The sequence below is a fragment of the Cryphonectria parasitica genome (genome assembly GCF_011745365.1).
Source record: "Cryphonectria parasitica EP155 unplaced genomic scaffold M406scaffold_6, whole genome shotgun sequence".
NCBI classification, from domain to species: Eukaryota; Fungi; Ascomycota; class Sordariomycetes; order Diaporthales; family Cryphonectriaceae; genus Cryphonectria; species Cryphonectria parasitica.
Window position 1 is genome coordinate 3,026,803 of NW_024468914.1, and position 20,197 is coordinate 3,046,999.

Genomic DNA, 20,197 nt, shown 5'->3' on the forward strand with positions numbered 1-20,197 from the left:
TCACATTGCCCAATTGTGTTTGATGAGTGTTTGAGATTAGGGAAGGTATAAAGCTGAGACGACGTATGGAGAAACTCAACTTTCGTGAAAAATTGAATAGAAGCTTAGAGCAGTCGACTCTACTCATGACTTATTCTCACTAGAGTCTCCAAGAAGGAACCACTGAGTTTGGAAATGCGAATTAGGAAATAATAAGCCTCCACAGATGGGAGAACTTATAATATAATTGAGCCCTCCCCCTTCCCTCTCACTCCTCTTCCTCTCTCTACTCGTCTCAAACCCATGATATCGTGATTTTCGGATTGGGAAGTATACTCATGTTGCAAGCAAACTCTGCAAGGATGGATGGCATGAGCGAGCGTACTTAAGTACCTATGTGGGAAATTCTTACATGCGGACACTTCACCTTTTTGACTGTCTTATGATATATTAGGCTGTACACCTCCTTTTACTGCCTGACACGACGGCCCGGCCTCTAATCCGAATTGATCGAAAAATCCTGTTACTACTTACATAGGTAAGTGAGCCGCTTTCTGCAGCGGTAATAGCCCTTCCCCAGCAAAGCTCCAGTTTTCCAGCACAACTACTAGCACTGTCCAAGGTGCTCTTCAGTACTAGATTTCATTACTCGTTGGTAAAATATCACTACCGGTTGAAGAAAAGAGAATTGTCTACCAGGAGAATAATCAAGTACTACGGTACCTAATTAGGTGGTTAGATTGGGCACACCAGTTAGTCAGTCCTGTTGTGCTGAAAAGGTCCGAATTAAATCTGTTCCGAATTGTTGCAAATGACGTGTGAGTGATCTTCAGTACTGACCGGCCCAACATTTCTTCAGCAAGGTTTCTTCTCTCCCATATTTGTTTGATGCACATCTTCATCCTCTTCTCAGTCTTCTACATCTGGCGCCCAACACCATTCTGATAATGCTCTCTCTTGTAGAACGACGGTAAGTGTAGATGAGCTAGTTAAAAAAGCTGTTCGTCAGAGACTAGCTCAGGAGAAGCCATTGGAATTTATTCCATGGAAATTTGATGAGCAATAGCCGCAATCCTATTACCTGTAGGACGTGGACGACGAAATCGGCAACCCATCAAGCCGTCACATACAGAGAGCCTTTCAAGCGCTATCACAGCAGGCAACTTCAGTTTTAATCCGACTATTCAACGCCAATCTGCACTCAGAATATAGCCTCAAGAATGCATGCCTCGAGGTAGACGATTGAGAGAGCGGTGAGAACAGATTTACGCGGAATTAGCAGGCGCTGCCGGCATTGCGAGAACGTTTTGGGTGCTCAAGTATAGACGAGGCATATTTCTATGACAGCGGGATCAAGTTGCATGGCTTCAAAAATTTTAGGACATCGAGGTGAGCGAAGAGAAGCAGAGGCAAAAGGAGGCTCTGCTCAAACCTTGCTTCTGAGAAGGCTTGATGCACGGACCGCTTAGGTATCAGAGCCATCTTCAGCCTCGTGAACAACACATATTTGTAGACAGGAGATCTACTCATTGGACAAGCGTCACAAGTGGTACATAGTAGGAAGCAGTAGAAAGACTACAATTCGCCCGAGTCTCAAATCACAGAGCAGCTCTGCCAAATGATCAGTCTTGTGAATTGTCTTGACCTCGTAGCTGAGCACTGCACGCTCGTTCATTTTTGGATAGCCAGGGGATGCTTGACAATCATATCTCTTGATAGCATTCGACCTGGCACCGCACAAGAAATGAACTAAAGCAATAGTGGAAGCAGAAATGAGCGATCAAATGACGTGCTGGAGGTTGGGGGAAGGGGGCAGAAAGGAAAAGGCCAGAAATGGTGAAGATATCATTTACGTGCTTGATCATCGCTGAGATGACATGCATCATCCTCATTTACAATAGCCCTCGGAGCACTGAATTCCCTGGCAAGGTTCTTTTCCTTATTGAACTCGTCGCTTCGCTCCGCAACGGCGCGGCGGAGTCTGATACGGATATTGAGAAAAGCAACCACGATAGATCTTACAATCATATGGAGGAACATAGCAACTACCCCCCCCCCCAAAAGTATCATCAACATACATTCGAACACTCCCCGTCCACTGAGCAACTCCGAGACACATGTACCACCCAGTCACCCATCAAAGTTATATTATTGTAACGGGGGACCATACAAATGCAAGATCTCGGGCTATATACATAACAATCTCAAGGATAGATGCTTTCATGCTCAAAAACTATCCCACCTATTGGGACTACGCCCAGTATAGGTCAGACGAGACAAAAGAAATAGTTACCCAATTACTTAAATATCTAGGTGTAAACATACACTTGATCTATAAAGCATACTATTGCAAGGCCTTGACATCTTTTCAATGAGGAATGGAGATGAAACATTTGTGTTGTTCTAAACATGGAGCTAGAGCTCTTGGAACATGATAAAACGAAGCCAGACCTGGGACAACACTGGAAAGGGCATCACTTGCTTCAACCCTGGTATGATGATCCTCAAAAACATGCTGAAAGTTATCCAAAAGAAAGTGTATCAGATGGATGAAGAAGCCAGAGTGATTGGCTTAGGTTGAAAAAGTAAATCAACGGCATGCAGCCCGTGGGGAAATGATTGGCGCGGAGAGGCCTAAAGAGGGACATGTCATGTGTGTGTGTGTGTGTGTGTGAAGAAGATGCAACCTGGAAAAGTCACCTGCATCTGCAGCGAGATCTGTAGAGGGGAAGAAAAGGTGAGCCAGGCATATGACAGCCAGGACCACGTGTCTCTGTTTGTGTCAGTCTACAGGGTTGGCAGGCCAGAGTCTCAGATTAGCGACCTGCTGCTTGCACTTGATGCTTTCAGTGCTTGAGTTGTTTTTTGCCAGGATGCGGGACCCGAGACAGTGCACTGGGGATTGGAGAAAGTGCCCCGCCAAAGAAGGAACTTAGGGCCCTCAGGTGCCCCCTCCCCTGACCTACCCCCCTATGCACGGAAGGCAATCCCTGCTATCTCTCTCTTATCGACTGCTGCAACAGTTAGATCAGATTTGCATGCAGCAGCACAGTTGGTGTTTCGTACAGGTCCAGACCAATAATGACCATGCCAGGACCGGATGAATGCACACCTCACACAGCCAAACCCACCTGATCTGCTCTGGATACACTGCTGTGCTACTACCTAAGTACTTTGTGTACGTGCGCAGAGCCTCTCTACTCTGCTTCCAAGGGTCCAAGCAACAACATCACCGCCTTTCTCCTAGAAAATCTCCGCCGACCTACTCAGGTTTTCCTCTAGACAATCCTGTTCATCAATCATTTCGCTTGGTCAGCTCTCCTGTGACAGGACCAAGACAAGAAAATCGAACCTTGCGCGACCTTGTATCATCCCTACCCCTTTCAACTTGGACTTCAAACTCTAGGACATCATTCTCTAGGTTTCTCTTCCTCTCTCCCTCCGACTCGATACGATCTGACACACCCTCGCACTCAACCCATCTTGTCGCCGCCTTGACCACAACTCTTCCTCTTCTTTCTTACCCTGGGACACTGTTTCCTCCTTTTTCTTCTTCTTTGTATTGAGCATACAGGTTTCCTTCAATTCACGTCGAGACTCCCTATCATCTCAACCCCGGGCATTCCAGCCCATCACCGACCCACCCACCAGCAATTATGTCAAACTCAACTTCGACACCGCCTCTGACAACAGATGCTGGACCTGAGGAGCATCATAGCGATAGTTCTAAGCTGCGCATCTTTATAGGCATCCTTAAAAAGTCTGTATCCAACATCTTCTTTGTCGTCCTTGCCCTCTTATCTGACAGGACTGTCACCGCCCATCGAGCGCGCGCCGGTATACTGACCCCCCCTCTCTCTCCGCTGCCAGGTTCATCGGTGTCGCCGATCTCGCTTCCGTCCGCTTCTCTCTGCCCTCTCAGCTGCTCGAACCTACCCCCAACCTCGAATACTGGAATTACCTCGACGCCCCCAATGCTTTCGTAGCCATTGGCACCTCGGACGATCCCCTCGATCGCATGCTGGAAGTCCTACGCTTTTGGTTCACCAAGGACCTCAAATATGCAAAGGGAAAACCATGCAAGCCCTACAATTCCTGCCTGGGCGAGTTCTTCAGGGTATGAGACAGGAACCCCCCACCCCCCCCCCCCGGCAGCGCAAGACAGAAAGATTGGATAGCTAGGAAAGCAAAAAGCGCTGACGTATGTGTGTGCGCGCCCTTGTTCGCCCTTCAGTGCAACTGGGACACCGAAGACAGTGCGCCGAGGATTAGCACCAGAGACCTTGTGGCCGGCGGTAGTAGTGGTCCCGCGAGCGGTGCCTCCAGCGTCAAGTCCGGCAGGAATGCTATACCCGCTGGGCTCGGCTCCGGCGACTCGAGGGCCGCGTCCACCCTCTCCGTCCCGCAGACGGCCAAGAACCCGACCTCCTCGCCCGTGCGCGTGTCGTATTTGACCGAGCAGACCTCCCACCACCCGCCCGTCAGCGCCTTCTGGGTCGACTGCCCCGACAAGGGTCTCTACGCCCGCGGCTTTGATCAGATCAGCGCCAAGTTCACCGGCACGTCCATCAAGGTCAGCCCTGGCGAGCACAACCTGGGCATTTTCATTACCCTTGAGAGGCGCGACAACGAGACGTACCAGCTGAAGCACCCCGCCGCGCACCTGGGCGGCCTCTTCCGTGGTGCCCTCAGCGTGAGCGTCGGTGACATGGCCTACATCACTTGCCCCCAGACGAAGCTCAAGGCGATCCTGAACTACTACGACGAGGGATGGCTGAGGGGTTCCACCAACAAGATGGAAGGGGTCGTCTTCAGATATGATCCTGAGAACGACGACAAGACCAAGATCAAAGATGTTCCGGACCAAGACGTTTTGGTGCGGCTGAGCGGCGCCTGGAAAGACAAGATCCAGTTCACAATGGGACCGAAGCCATTTGTGAGTTTTTTTCTTCTGATTTGTTTTTTATATGTCTTGCGCGCACGCGCGCTCTCTACCGCCTAATTTGCGCCAAAACCCTACCAGGGCCTAAGTAAACTATTCGCTAACGACAAGAACCTACAGGACTCCCAACCACAAGAGAAGCGCACCACGATCATCGACATTGGGCCGCTCAGCGTTGCTCCCAAGTCTCTCCCACCCATGGAGAAGCAGCTGCCGCACGAGTCGCTGAAACTCTGGAGCGGTGTCACCGATGCCATCATGGCCAAGCAATTCTCCAAGGCCACGACCATCAAGCAGGAACTCGAGGAAGCTCAGCGGGAAAAGGCCAGGGAGAGGGAGAGGACCGGCTCCGAGTTCAAGCCCGCCTTCTTCGGACAGGTCACCGGCAACGGTGGAAAGCCCGATCTGACGGAAAAGGGCCAGGAAGTGCTGCGACGGGCGCAGAAGGGTGACTGGAATATGGAAGGAGTCCTCACCTCATAGAGGGGATGGAGGATTCGTGCGGCGGACGTGGTATGCAGGCACATTTTCATCCGGCCAAAGACATTTTACTCACTGTTTCTTGGTGAATGAATGCCTTTCTCCCCTGCCTTCTTTTGTTCTTTCCTTTGGGTCATTCGTCATCTGATTGATGAGAGGCGAGCTTTTCCCCGGTAGTGCACCGGCTCACTCTTTTAGAATATGCATAGCTCTGGTTAGGGGTGGGGACGGTACGCCTTTTTCTCGTTTTTGGTTTTTCTTTCTATTTCTTCAAACATATACAGCAGACATCAGATATTTCGTTGTCACCATGGGGAAAAGGGAAGGGTGGTTGGGAGGATAGGGAGGGGATGAGGATTTTCCGGCCTCGCTGGACAGTCATGCTTGGTAGATAAGTACACTTGCAGGTTAGGCACAGACGCCTACACGCCCCAACACGCACACGTACAGGCAACGCATTACATTACTTCAGAGAGAAGAGGAAGAGAGAGAGAACGAGAAACACATACATACACATGGGCGTTTCGGCTTAGAAAGAGGATAGGCTAAATCACAACAGCACCGACATATCAGTGAGCACATTGATCATGTTTCAAGATACTAAGCGCACTGATAGGCTTCATGCCATGGAAACTTTACTCAACAGCAAGATAGAGAGACGGCGATTGACAAGGGGAGAGGAATGGGAAAGGGGGTTTGACAGGCAGGTAGGAGCCTTTACTTTAGAACGTCAAGAGATCCTAATACAACTCACTATGTCACGAACTGCATTTCTTCAAGAGTGAATATTTTTGTAGCTATCTACCCGATAGTCTATGCCTGCTGCTTCTCTTTTCTCTCTCTCTTTTCTCCTTCTGTTCCGCCCCAGGGCCTTTACTCTACCAGCAGAATACCCTTAATTCTAATGTCCGGTCAGTACAGATGCCCAATGCCTGTCCAAAATAAAAACAATCAAAAAACAACACCCCGAAAACGTTTTCTTTTTTGTAGGCCCCAATGTCCTTTCTTTGTTCCCCTAGTCGCTCATAGGCCCATTTGTACACAAGGAGTCTTTACGAGCTATGTGGTTTTCCTAGTAAGAGTGAGATGGACTTTACTGTCCCTTTTGCATCTCAGCTTCCAGCTTGTCAATATCCTTGAGGACGCCGTCCTTGCTCGCGATCTTGTTGAGTTGAGTGACCTCAAGGCTCTTGGCTCCCTCCTGCTTCAAGCGAAACTCGAGATCCTCTATGGCGCGAAGCTTCTTCTGGAGCGACCTCATCTTCTTGGCATTGGCGCTTTGGGCCGGGTTGGCTGCCGGGGTCTCTCCTGTCTGTGCTGGGGCAGCTTGTGCTTGCTGGACTGTCTCCTGGGGTGGTGCTGCTTGGCCGGACGGCGTTTGGTCTCGGCTGTTCTGAGCAAAACCGCGACCGCCACGTTGGCCTTGACCAGGTCGGCGGGAATGACTTCTGGAGTGGTTGTTGTTGTTATTGTTGTTCTGGTGACCACCACGACGATCGCGGTGGCCGTCTTCGCCACCGGATCCGCTCCCGTAGCCCTGAGGCGGGGGAGCCAACCCGCTCTCATTGCTGTTGTGATTGTTGTTGTTACCTGGTGCCTGGCCCTCGACATCTTTCGCCTTCTTGTTCCCGCGCTTCTTCTTGTTCTTCAGCGCCGTCTTGGACAGGTTTTCATCGCCGGCGGCCTCAGCACCGGGGACCGATGGACGAAGTGTGTTTTCAGAAAGCTCGGCCCCAGGAACTTGGCGGCGCGCCCGGCCAAATCCATTGAGGGCAGGGGCAGGCCCGCCGTTGCTCATCACGTGCGCGGCGCCGCCCTCGTCCTCGCGCTTGAAATGGAGCGGCGTCATGCTTCCTCGAGCACCAGGCGGTCGGTACGCCCCGACGGGCTTAGAAGGAGTCTTGACAGTGCTGAGGTATGTCTTGGCGGACTCGTGGGGCTCAGGCTCGGCCAGTGGGTCGACGGTCTTCGGCAGCTGGTCGGCCGGCACTGGGCGCCAAGTGATGTTGTACAATTCATCCATGTCCTGGTTGTACATGATGCGCCCGCCCACGTGCCAAAGCTTGACACCATTGTCGACGCGCAGCCGCGGCGACGTCGTTGCTGTCATGATGTACGTGCTGTCAGGGCTCCACTGGCACACGCTCGGGTTCCCACTCTCGATGGTGCAGACCTTGCGGTAGTCCTTGGAGAGGTCGTACACATCGATCTGACCGGCCAAGTTTCCAAAGCCGGCGACAAGCACGAAACGACCAGTAGGCGAGAAGGTGATGGTGTTCCGAGGACCGAGAGGGAAGGACCGCTGTGCGACGGCTCGGTGGTTGAAAACAGTTGTCTTGGCAGGCATATAGCCGTAGACGACGCCAAACTCTCTGCCAGTGGGAGACCACGACACGTCGTGAATTGGACCCTCCTTGTCCAAGGTGATACGAGCATCGAAGTCTCCATTGGCACTCAGCATGTACAGTGTCGTCTCTCCGTAATAGCTCTTGTTGGACTTGTCGACGTCTGTCTGAGCCAACACGATCAGGCTTGAGCCCTGGAGGTTCCACTTCAGCTGGACCTTGTCACCCTTGAAGAAGGTCTTTTGAGAGATGGGGCTTGCGAACTGGGGCACGTTGAAGACTTTGACAGTAGCAGGTTGTCCCTACGGTACTCTAACGTTAGCACTGGCCCAAACCAAGAGTTGGAGTGGACAGACTGCCAGGGAAGGTTTTGATGGTTCAGGACTTACCTTTCTCTCGGGCACGAAGACTGCCACGTTGTGGGAGGATCCTGCTGCGAGCGCAAAGCCCGACACGCCCTCGACTCTCAACTTGTTCCAGACCGTCTTGAGGTCATGACTCTGGTAGAACTGGACCTCGTTGGTCACGAGACGAGCACAGAATTGCTCATCAGCTGTGTACTGCAGATTCCACTCGTTCTGCGACTTTTGCACAAACTGTCCCAAGGGCGCCTTAGCTGTTCCCTCGGGGAGATCCTCAATAATACGCCAAATCTTCAGATTCTTTGTGGCATCGCCAGCCTCGTCCTTGGACGGGCGTTCCAGGGTGGTGAGGAAGGTTCCCAAGGGGGAAAAACCCAGCTCGTTGACCAGAGCCAAGCCAGGCAGCGAGGTCACCACGTTGCCAGTAGTGGCGTCAATAACGCTCACGCCATCATTAGAGGCCCAGGCGAAGTATCGGCCACACGGAGAGTACACACAGCACCGGGAGTTCCCTTCGTACTTGTCAAACCCAGGGACTGGAGAGTAAGGCGCAGGCTCTCCAGCGGTTGGAGCAGGAGAGGCGGAAGCCTTGTCAAGCCAGCCGGCATTGAAAAGACCGACAGCCTTTTGGGTTCGGTAGGCAAACTGCAGCAGATTGGCCATGACTAGTCAAAGTCACAGAGAATTGTTGGTGCAGGATGAGGAGGTGGGTGGGGATGGAATTTCGTTCGTTTCGACTGGTTTCGGGGGGCGGCGGTGAGCAATCCTTGTTGACCGGCTCTTGTGCTGTTCTTGCGTATTGTTGCCTTGCAAAGCTTGACTGAAACAAGGCACAGATTGTTTACACGAGTCCACACGTGGAAAACTTCGCCAGTCTGTTCCGAGTTGTCAAGAAAGATGCTGCTGCCAGGGGGGGAAAGGTAGCGCGGCCCAATGCTCTGCAAGTTCGGGCAAGCTTTGTATTTGGAAAGGTCGACAGGTCCGTGATGCCTCGCAGCGAAGAATGCTGCGCTTTGAGCTGACTGGACACGACAGGTCGAGTACGTTCTCTTCACTTGTATGCAGAGTGAAGAGGACAGTCGCGTGACGGGGGAAGATGGCGTAGGCGTCCTTCTGCAGGCAGTCTCGCTTCGATCTCAGTGTTCAAAGTTGAAGGTGCGCAGGGCGGTCGAGACGTCGCAGAAACCCGGTCGAATCTGATATACGAGACTTGGCAGGTCGAAAGAGATTCGGAAGGAAAGGTTCTTGCGTATCCTGTATACTAGAAAGCCGTCGCCAAAAGACGTTGGGACAGGACGATGCAAAGGTTGAGGTGATGACAAGGGCTGACCCGCCGCACAGGAGCAGAAGGGGGGAGACAATGGAAAAACCAGGTGAAAGAAGAAGAAGACGGGGAGAGGAGGAGGGAGAGTTGCTAAAAGAAGCACCCGCGAAGGGAAGAATTGGCGTTGCGCGGTGTGTGTGTATGGTGGACCGGTGGGCTGAAGAAAAAAGGAAAAGAAGAAGAAAAGAAGGGGAGAGAAAGTCGCCAAAAAAAAAAAAAAAAAGGTCATAGCCGTGCGTCGTTGTTGTTTTGGCCCTGTCCTAAATTTTCCAACCCAGTCAGCAGCGTCACAGTCAGGCTCAAATCAAGCGTCGAGAAATCTAACTAGGCCCTTCTAGCAGGCCTAGCCTAGGCTTGGCTCCAGTTGTCAGCCAGCGCGGCCCTAGGTGCTAGGGAGGTCCGTCCTCAGGAGGGCACACAGGAGCGGTGGGGCTGCATGTTAGTGTGTTAGGTACAGTGTCAGTGTAGCCTATGGGCGACCCCAAGGCCTGCTAACAGTTCCTAAAGTCGCTCCTGGAGCTCACCAGAGATGTCCCCTAGTCTGGATGAAGCCTAGCTGCTGAGATGATTGCCGGACTCTACGCCTCTCAGTGGCTCTAGACTGTCCCAGCTCGGCCCTATCCGACCTTGGGACTCAGCCCTCCCATGACCCACCAGCCCTGAGGCTCTGCATACTATTCTCCAATGCATCTTAGCGATTTACATATCCAACTTGAATGAATTGATCACAACTAAAATGACCGTAGGTCCTTGGGTGATATCCTGTCTTGCCTTGGTCTGTCTCGTACATAGAATCTCCTGTTTCACTGGTGCACTGCACCATCCTTTACGTTGACCGCGCAGATAGATAGATGCTTCTCAATGCAGGCTCGAGACCTTGAACAGTCCTTACATGAGCCAGTCCATACAGGCAGACAGACGTCCGACAAGTAAGCAGTCCTGCCCCCAAGCGCAATCTCCCCCACCGCCCATATTTTAGGGATTTTGACACAACACTTGACACGCTCGTTCAAGACTTGAAAAACTGCCCCATGCCTGTGCAGGACTCTGGCGAAGCAGACGAACACTCTCGTTTGAAGATGGTTGGATCTGTCGGGCCTCATCATATCTACCATAACGTTATTCAGGTATGCACGAGCAGTGTGATGTAGGTGCATTGGCCTACTAGGACGGGTGAACTGTATTCAGCTGGGCGGGGAGATGGGCATTACACATCCTCTTCAGCTATGAGAATATAATTCTCATTATATGTACCTGCGGAAATTAGTAGAATGAATGACCTTTTCTTTTGATTCCAGGACTCTACTCCTACGATTTGGATGAACTGGGATGAGTGGAAAGCAAAGGCAAGGGGGCAGACAGCTAAGGTATTATCACTGCTTGCTCAAGTGAGTGGATCTCAATGAAAGACGTGGCGATCTAATGATTTAGCCAAGTGCTTGGACATCCCATGCTGTATCATAACATCTTTGTACAATTCCAGCACATATCTGCTCCACAGATTGACGAGAGCTGTATTTTTGTTGGGCAGTGTCCACTCTGCGACTGTGTGGAGATGATGACAGAAGTTCTAGGCCGAGGGATCTGATCAAATATTGACATTTTGTCTCTAGAAAGCACCATATGCCCAGTTACCTCTCCGTATTTGTATAAGCCCTGGAAGTGAGAGACTCTGTTGTTTAGAGGTTTGCAGCTCTGTGAATCCCAGCAAACTATGCAAGTGTACATATATTTCAACAGATTAGTGGTCAAGTGCAAAATTGAATTCATTCCACTTGTCCAGGAAGCCAAGTCTCCCCCGCAGAATCGGAGTTGGGCAGATGGGACAAAAAAGATGGAGAAGGCTGACCGGGGGAGGTGCAGGCGGTGGAGTCCTTCTGGCCAGCCATTTGCAAGCACACGTGGACAACGTCCTAGACCGTGTACGGAAATCCTTCCTGAAACCTATTACTGCCTTGCAACGTTAGACACAACTACTCTCTTTTTCTTTTTCTTTCTTACACAAGAATCATGCATGTCTGGCCCCCCTCGCCACATCTTCGCCCTGATCTGACCCGAATCCAGACCGCATTTTGTACTTTCTGACAAGACAGAAATGATTACTGAGGACATTTGAGCCCTTTCTGATAATGCTGAACCCTTCCTTTCCTGTTGCAGACCTACGCTCGCCCCCTTGGTCGATGTCTGGCCTGTCTGCTTCGTACTGAACACTGCAAGTCACCTGCAGGGCCTTGGTCTGAGGCAGAACCTGCATTTCCCCAAGACTGGTTCCAAGATGATCTGCGAGATCAGGGACTGTCAACAAACCATTACTACTATGTAAGTACCAGCTAGGGCCCTCAGGCTGGTTGATATATTCTCTCCCGCTCACACGCTCACCTTTTGTCCTCCTCTCTGTCTTCCTCTCTGTCTCTGTCTCTGCGCCGAACCTTCATCATTAACAGTCAGTAAACAGCTTCGCCAGATAAAAGAGGTGGGAAGGGGCGCTCTGCATCGGAGAGCGGGCATACTGGATCTCGGCCCAATTCGCGTCTTTGAGAAGAACGTATACACCGTGTAGACTAACCAGAAGTATGCTAAATTCCGCTGGGCCCCCAAAGGGAAGTCCTCCCCCCACACCTCCTTCATGTCCATTCCCCGGATTGGTACCCCGCAAAACTTCTTGCTTGGACCATTACCCCAGGCTATCAAGTCTCACCCACCATCAGGCTCCAGTTTGTGAGTGTTTATCTGTGTGTATGTGTGCGTGTGTGCAAGCCCAAGATGCATGATCGGCCTCTTCCCCGTGGCCGAAGGAGCGGGAACATGGGCTGCAGGACATGGGCTTCTGCATCCATCATGGGTGGCAGAGACTTGTAAGACAAGACTTGCAGCAGTAAGATGTCCCAGGTTTATCGTATTGGTGTCTTCCTTCTGTCTCTGTACTCGGCTCTCATTGACCCGAAGACATTGACCCTTCTGAGTATCCTCTCCTGCCACTCATTGGCCCGACCTTTGCATGCTGCTTGCCCGAGCTCATACTGCCCTTTTTCTTATAATGTTACTGTACCTCCATCTTAAACGTGTGTGCTTGATTTTTATGTCCGATAGTTCCTCGACCATACCTGGCACTTTTTTGCGGTCCCTCTCCTGAATTCCCTCTACAATCAAGTGCTCGCAGCCTGATTCCTGAGAAAACACACAGTCATGGGTCTTTGGCGAAGGAAGATCACTGTCAGTGACGACGATGTCACTTCGGCCGCTCTGTTGACCAACAGACAGAGTCTCCTCCCAAACCTGCTAGGTGAGTCACGCATCTTCCAAGGTCTCGGAGACTGACCTCGATTAACTCCCTGGCTTGTAGTCACGATCCTTTTTTTCTTGTGGGGATTCGCGTACGGACTACTGGACACGCTGAATTCGGATTTCCAGGCGCTGCTCAACATCACGGCTAGCAAGTCTGCCGGCCTGTCCGCTGCCTACTTTGGTGCCTACTTCCTGTGCCCGCTGACTATATCTGGCTGGATCTTGCGACGATATGGCTTCCGTGTTACCTTCATGACCGGGCTTGGTGTTCTCGCTGTGGGATGCCTGCTCTTCTGGCCTTCTGGAGTGAAGCAAAGCTTTGGAGGCTTCTGCGGATCTATGTTTGTCGTGGGTATGGGGCTTTCGACCCTCGAGACCGCTGCAGACCCGTAAGTGGTCCTTATCCTGTGATTTTTGATGCTAGTTATGAGCCAATGGTTCGAGGATACCCTTCTGACAAACAACTAATCCTCAGATTCCTCGCCATCTGCGGTCCCCCCAAATACTCCGAGATCAGACTCAACCTCGCACAGGTATGCTCAGCGCTCAACAACGACGATTGCCTCCGTGTGGCCAGTACCTGCTCTAACATCATGTAAGGCCGTCCAAGGTGTCGGGTCCTTCGTCGCACCGCTCCTGGCGGCGCGCGTCTTCTTTACTTCAGCCGATACGCAGCAGGGCCTGCAGCGAGTGCAGTGGACCTACCTTGGCGTGGCATGTTTTGTCGCTCTCCTGATCGTACTCTTCTGGCTTGCGCCTATGCCCGAGATTACTGACGCCGATATGTAAGTGTTCTTCTTCCTTTTGCTTTTCCTCTGTTGGCTTGGTCTGCCGGGAGTGCGATCAGAATTTGCCTTTACTAACCAGTGCTTCTCGAAACAACAAAATAGGTCTATTCAAGAGGACGCCATCGAGGCCCGTGACGTAGGGCCGCTGCGCAAACAAACAAATCTCTTCCTCGCCGTCTGGTCTCAGTTCTGTTATATTGGGGCACAAGTTTCGGTGGCAAACTATTTTATCAATTTCGTAGAGGGTACGTGTCGAGGAATTTTCTAACACATTTAGACTTACATACAGCTTTGGATGACTTGGATCATGTCGTGCCAAAGTTGGCCGTTGAAGACTCTCCCTGCCCACAGCCAGCATCTCCCGACATGCTAACGTTTCGCGCTCCACAGAAACCGCCGCGCCCGGAGTCGACCCAAGCGCCCTGAAGTCGTACGGTTCCAACATGCTCGCCGTTGGCCAGGGCCTCTACGCCTTCAACCGATTCGTCACGGGCTTCCTGCTCATGATCCCGGCCGTCAAGCCGCGATACGTCATGACTGTATACCTCGCGCTGTGCTTCGTCTTTGTCGTCGCTGCCATCACCACGACGGGCCACGCCTCCATCGCCATGCTGATCATGGTCCTGTTCTGGGAGTCCGCCTGCTTCGCCACTATCTTCACCCTCGGCCTGCGCGGTCTGGGCCGCCACACAAAGCGCGGCGGCTCGTTCCTCGTGTCGGCCATCTCGGGTGGCATGGTCTTCCCTCCAATCACCGGCGCCATCGTGACATACCACAATGCCCACGTCGCCATGACCATCCCCATGATGGGCTATATCCTGGCCTTCATCTACCCCGTCTATGTCAACTTCTTCGCCAAGGACATGCTGGATAACCACCGTGCCACCGAGGTCGGCATCCAACATACCAATGAGAAACAGCTTGAGCTGGAGCCGCAGGAGAGCAGGGTGGAAACCACGGCGGGCGATGCCGACATCAAGCCCGTGGCAGGGGGCACGGCGACGACGACGAGCGAGCCCACGGAGTTACAGGTCTGAGATGGATGAAGACTTTCATTCTTCCTTTCGCGCGTAAAATGGACTGGAAATGCGGAAATTAGAGACTGACAGTTGCTTCCTCGTATGGGCTGCTGTCTCGCTGGGGCAGTTTCTCGATGCTCTCACGGGGTGGAAGGGGGTTGTTTAACACGGAGGATATGTCAGGCGAGATTCCGTTTGACCTTACCACCACAGACCTCAGAATGACTTCACATACATATATCCACTTGGTTATATCCTTCGAACTGATATACATGTAAGATGAGGCGCCTCAAGGCTTAGGTTGCAGTGGCCCAATGTTGCCGCCCTCTTGTCCTGCGCCTTGATACTTCTTGACTCGGTCCTGAGAAGCGAAGAGGAACTGGAACGTACAAAGTGACATGACAAAGTGGAAAAGAGGCACGGGTGACCCGAAAGGGCAAATTCGCCTGGTCGGTTATCCTCGTGCCCTGAAGCAGCATTTGAACTTTGCTCCAGCAGGGGAGAGTCCATTATCAGAGAAGAGAAGAGGGGAGAGTGCGAAAAGTCACTTGCTTCCAGGTACTTATTGATCGAACCACCACCTTGGCTTGCTGGGAAGCAGGAGCAGTTGAGGTCCCCCGTCAAGAGGCCGTCGGGATGGTGACGATTGCGGTGGCCGTGGTCGAGCCCAAGCTTCATAAATTGAATCAAATGCTCCACTTTCAGTTCTTGATTTTGGATATAAAACGCCAGAGTGATCGTAGAATTTTTCTCCTTTTTTCTCTTTCTTTTCTTTTTGTTTCCAGCCAGAAACATTCACCTATAATACATCATTGTTTGAATTCCTTCAGGAGTGGAAAGTGCTTTTTTTTGTGAGGCTGAAAGGGGATCCAACAAAATCGCCTTTCTTGGAAGGGGGTGGGGAAAAGAAGCAAAAGTTATCAGCCCAAATATAACCAGCACCTCGCACCATCGTCAAACTATTCAGACCTTTTCGATTGAAACCTTATTCCCCCCCACGGCCCCGGGAGCCTCCTCTCTGTTTTTTCTTAGTTTTTTCCCTTTTATCTTATATTTTCGATTTATTTACGCATCCACAAACTGCTTGACGTTTTTCAGCCAAGCAAGGTATTCCCTGTGCTCCTTCATGTCCATGTAATCCGGCACGAAGACGGCCAGGGCCGAGTTGATACCGCGCTCGTCCAGGTACTGCTCCATCAGCAGCTGCAGGTCCTCATCGAGGGTGCCAAAGGGCGGACCTGGGTAGACATCTCCCCCCTTGTGGACGGCCTCGGCGCTGCTCGAGTGGGCAATGGCGGCATCTTGGTAAAAGTACAGGTTCTCGACGAGGATGCTGGCATCCTGAGCGACGGCCTCGATGTTGAGGGCACCCTTCTGGCCGGGCTTCTCGACGACAATATTCAGCCTGCAGGTCACGGACGGCTCCTGGTCGAGAACCTCGCCGTCGGCGTCCTCGGCGTCCTCAGCGGCCTCCTGCTGCGAGCGCGAGCCCTCGCCCAGCAGGTCGCTGTCCTCCTCGCCCAAGCCCGCGTCCTCCTCCATCATGTCGTTATCCATGCTGGCGATGTCGGCGATCGAGAAGGTCACGGTGATCCTAATTCCTCATTAGTCTACGGCTGGTTTATGACTGTGTGTGTGTGTTTGTGTGAGAATGGACACTCACTTCTCATTGTTGTACGTCCGGGTGAGGACGACATCCTGCTGGCCGGGGGTATCTTGGATCTCAAAGGGGCCGTTCTCCATGAAGTCCTTGATGCTCACGGGTAGCGTCTCACTCTCTTTCATGGTGTTCTCGAATTGTATCTCGCTGTCGAGTTTTGAGCTGAGTTCGGGGTCGATCGTGCCAGCAGCGGCCTTGCGCAGGAGGGAGGTGGAAAATGCTGAGATCTGGGAGCGCACAGGTAGCGCGCGCAACAAGGCGCCTTGCCTGACGATGGCAGGTCTGCTGGTGGTGGTCAAACGCGAGATGGCGCGGGGCGCCGAGCGCGCCAGGGATCGAGCAGAAAACATCTTGGCTGGGTTGTGAACGTGAACAAAAATGGTAGGAAAGAGAGAGAGAGGTTGGGTATCAAAGTAAGAACGTGGCAGTGATTGGGAGGATGTCCAATGATAGAGACCAAACAAAAAGAGGGCAGGGGAAGGCGAGAAATTTTGCAGTGCCAGGAGGTTTTGCGCCTGCAATGATGAAATTCTGGAGACGAAGGAGCTTTGACATAGAGATAGAGCTCCAGAAAATTCGAAAGCATGGATAAGGAAGGGATGACTAAGCACAACGCAACCAGGTTTCGGCTGTATGTATTTGTACTATGTACAAGGATTCTGCTGGTAGGCAAGATGTGCATATAAGTTTCCTGTACTGGTTGTATCGTATCAGTCTACACATTCAACCGTACAGCAACCCACCCATGATTAATGTCAATTTTTATCTTCTTTTTCCTCTTCTTTAAACACATTTTTAAAGTGTTACAGGACATGAGGTATAATTCCATTCTTCAGGGGGCTGGCCAGACCAACGAATTGGACTACAAAGAGGCGAGGCCTTCACGCGTACCCTCTCTCAAGATGAGGAACCAGAATCTGCAAATGATTTTACTTCATTTTTAGTATTTCCCCAAACTATTCTGTACTTCGCATGCTAGGTGTGCTGCCTGCTGAATAGGGCTCTATCTGGTCTTGGATGATCCGCCTCGAGATGAGCCTGCGCGGGATGAGCCTGCTCGAGATGATCTGCCTGCTCGGGACGAGCCTCCTTTTTTACCCGCTGCTCGGGCTTCTTCAGCCGCCTTATCTGCCGCATCCTTACACGTCCAACACACGATGGTCGTAGGCTTCCTCCTGGTACCGCTGAAGCCGCAGCTGCTGAAGCTACCGCCGGCTCTCCCGTCTGGGCACAAATCCTCAGATATAAGCACAGTTTCGCGACCCTTGCAGGTAGCGCAGACTCTAACGTGATGTGTGAAATAGCACATGATCGTAAGGTGGCAGATAAAGAAATTTGTTGATGTTGTGTTCTTGCGAGTGTTCAGGGACAAGAGAAATGTTGCGTGTGATAATAATAAACAAAGGAATTCAGTAGGGTATTGGCGGAGAACGATGGTGCATTTTATATAGAAACAGATTGTCCATTGTCGTGCTGTCTGGCTCTGACTGACTGAAATCGTTTCCTCAGGTTCCATGTCTCGTCTCTCGATACCACTGCCCCCTTTTCGTACTGACTGCGTAAACAGTCAATCACCCAGAGCTCTTCAAAAATGCTAGCCATTCCACGCCTCGGCTCTGTCACGAGAAGAAACTGAAGACATGGGAGCTGGCTGGCGCCTCGTCTCCAAGACCCGTCAGTAGAGCAAGACTAGCGAGTCCATAAGACAGGTCCGGCTCCCTTGATGGAAGTAAAGAGATTTCGGGCGGACGGTCGTGTATAAAGCATGGAGAGCCAACGAGAGCGTAAACGTGAAGGTAGCCACGAGGCTCAGGTTGCGCAATGTGATACGATCGTGAGGAGGACTTGGGTACATCCAACAGAGGCGAGCCCGGCGGAAGGGGCCAAGCAGTCCGAAGACAGCCTGAGGCTGAGACGACATCCGTGCATATTCTGGTTCAGGAGATCTCGAAAGGTTTCGCCGCTGGCGTTCGGGTAGCCGCCTATCTCACATAAATAGGTCTCAGCAGGCCAATGGTAATGGGTGGAAGTATTCTTGCCCATTTCAGGTTGCGCGGAGCGAGGCTGCGTTAGTCTTGTGGCACGACTGGCCGTGGTGGTCCCCGAGGGGATACAGGCAAAAATTTCTTCAGAGGCTTCATCTTTCTGGGTTGTATAGTCATCTGGCTGGTCTCGGACCTTGGGAAGACACGTTTGTTTGTCATTCCAGGGCGATTAAGCGCTAATCATCGGCTCAGCGCCACTGCCGGCTGCAAGGTTGTGGTAGCCACGCCCAAAAAAAGAAGTCGTTCTGGGCAAACCGAGAAAGATCCATGTGAAGCCCGTACGTCTCGTGTCAGCTCTAGCATTCGTGTACCCTAGGGAAAGCTGAGCATCAGAAGGCAGGCTTGGATTGACCACGACCTGACGGCTGAAAGAGCGCTGGTCCTACAACAGGCTTGCTGACGAAATGTGCCAAGTCGTAGACGTAGGATAAAGTAGAGCCATGCTGTTGATCGACTCGCTAGATTGCGCATCATCGGTGGGACGAGAGGACCGGACGAGCCAGTGCCCAGTGTGAGAGCATCACTGAGAGCTGGGCGGGAAGGCAGATGGCTTGATGGTGCCGGTTTTGGATATACGAACCCAAGACAGGGAAGCCAGAAAGGCCCACGATCCCTCCCACCTGTCGAGCAGATCCAAGTTCTCCTGCTTGGAGAGGTCTGGGACAACTGATGGTCCAGTCAGTCAGCAGAGCTACTACGGCCAGAGGGCGATGTGCAACATACAGAACCCGTTTTGGTGCTCCTTCTCCAGGGCGTCGACCTTCATTTTGAGCAGGTCTTCTCTGGCACTTGCGGGTCTTCCAGGCCTGCGGGTCTTCCTGACGGCATCGTATTGCTCATCGTACTGATGGACATATCTGAGGGGTGGTCAGAGGAAGTCAGTGCGGCTGGAGAGATGTGTTTCGAGTAAGACTTACTGGCTGATAAAGGCCTGGGTCTTGTCCATGTCGAACGGGTGTTTCTCATTCTCCCTGGCAGCCTTTTGGAAAAAGGTCACCCTTTCGACTGTATGTACGATTTCAAGGTCAGCGACAAATTTTTTCGGCTCTCAGCTTGCAACTGAATGCAGGGAGGGAGAGAGGGGAAAGACCTACGCAGTGGCTGATCGTGCTTTTTCCTGGTGGCAGCGAGTTTCTCGAGGCGCTCATCTCGGACCTGAGCCTTGTGAAGCCTCTTTGAGTTGCGGGAGAACTCGTGCAGGGCACCAATGGTCCCATGTCGCTTCTTAGCAATCTGCTTTCTGGTTTTCTCGAGAGACTTGGGCATAGTGATGACTGATTATCGTGCAACTGTGCGTGGTGGTGGTTTGACCTGGGAGAGCGTAATTCAGTAGTATTAAAGCACAATGATGGATCACAGGCATCCGACTTTTTTTTTTTCCCTCTTTCCCTGTTAGTCTTCTTCCCGCCTTATGTGTGGAGCTGACTTGCAGGCATCCAGGGTCTGGGGATACCATGCCAGCCATGGTACCGTAGCACAATTTGGCACTGAAAAGCCAGGCACTTTAGTGGTTCCCTCCCCCCTGACCGCTCAGTGATAAGATGGTTGCTGGGGTAAAGTGCAGGGTGGGGTTGATGCTAGCTGGGATAGGAAGTAAACCTTCTGAAATCCACGTCGCGGTCTGGTGCCACCAGACGCGCCTGGCCTGCCACGAGTGCTGCTGCTGCTGCTGCTGATAGCCCCCCCCCCGAAATGAAATAGTCTAGGCCCTGCACACCCCCAAAAGCAGCGCAGTTGCTCCGCTGAAATTCCCACTGTTCAGCCTTTATGTGACTTGGCCTACTGCATTGCACTTCATTTTAGTATCTGGTCTCTTTTTCTTTCTTTCTTTCTTTCTCATATTCTCTCTGTGTACGTGTGTGTGTGTCTGTCAGCCTGCAACACCAGCCATTGAGGGCATTCCACTTTGAATGGTAATTGGTAATTGGACCCTCCCGATACTTTATTTCTTCTCTTTCTTCTGTTTTT

The 20,197-nt window shown here is 51.9% G+C and overlaps 5 protein-coding genes across 5 annotated transcripts; 2 read left to right on the forward strand and 3 right to left on the reverse strand.

Annotated features, from left to right (window-relative positions):
* Window positions 1-3,268: 3,268 nt before the first annotated feature.
* M406DRAFT_95321 (uncharacterized protein) lies at window positions 3,269-5,967 on the forward strand. The gene is made up of 4 exons (XM_040926294.1): window positions 3,269-3,739; window positions 3,850-4,096; window positions 4,214-4,915; window positions 5,042-5,967. The coding sequence occupies exons 1-4, from the start codon at window positions 3,636-3,638 to the stop codon at window positions 5,402-5,404; spliced, it is 1,416 nt and encodes a 471-aa protein (XP_040774735.1). The 5' UTR covers window positions 3,269-3,635; the 3' UTR covers window positions 5,405-5,967.
* Window positions 5,968-6,177: 210 nt separating this feature from the next.
* M406DRAFT_279861 (translation initiation factor eIF-2A) lies at window positions 6,178-8,771 on the reverse strand (the record flags this gene model as incomplete). Its single annotated transcript, XM_040918397.1, has 3 exons — window positions 6,178-6,727; window positions 6,830-8,048; window positions 8,136-8,771. 3 exons carry the CDS (start codon window positions 8,769-8,771, stop codon window positions 6,495-6,497), a joined length of 2,088 nt encoding a protein of 695 aa, XP_040774736.1. The 3' UTR covers window positions 6,178-6,494.
* A 3,847-nt stretch (window positions 8,772-12,618) lies between these two features.
* On the forward strand, window positions 12,619-14,542 carry M406DRAFT_260969 (MFS general substrate transporter; the record flags this gene model as incomplete). Its single annotated transcript, XM_040917408.1, has 6 exons — window positions 12,619-12,715; window positions 12,776-13,106; window positions 13,193-13,250; window positions 13,318-13,502; window positions 13,608-13,743; window positions 13,934-14,542. The coding sequence occupies 6 exons, from the start codon at window positions 12,619-12,621 to the stop codon at window positions 14,540-14,542; spliced, it is 1,416 nt and encodes a 471-aa protein (XP_040774737.1).
* A 669-nt stretch (window positions 14,543-15,211) lies between these two features.
* On the reverse strand, window positions 15,212-16,558 carry M406DRAFT_357221 (mitochondrial glycoprotein). Its single transcript, XM_040923616.1, has 2 exons — window positions 16,188-16,558; window positions 15,212-16,118 (listed from the first exon to the last, which is right to left on the reverse strand). The coding sequence occupies exons 1-2, from the start codon at window positions 16,532-16,534 to the stop codon at window positions 15,590-15,592; spliced, it is 876 nt and encodes a 291-aa protein (XP_040774738.1). The 5' UTR covers window positions 16,535-16,558; the 3' UTR covers window positions 15,212-15,589.
* Window positions 16,559-18,749: 2,191 nt separating this feature from the next.
* Window positions 18,750-19,495, reverse strand: M406DRAFT_262813 (uncharacterized protein; the record flags this gene model as incomplete). Its single annotated transcript, XM_040917538.1, has 4 exons — window positions 18,750-18,895; window positions 18,953-19,086; window positions 19,147-19,234; window positions 19,324-19,495. The coding sequence occupies 4 exons, from the start codon at window positions 19,493-19,495 to the stop codon at window positions 18,750-18,752; spliced, it is 540 nt and encodes a 179-aa protein (XP_040774739.1).
* Between the last annotated feature and the right edge of the window lie 702 nt (window positions 19,496-20,197).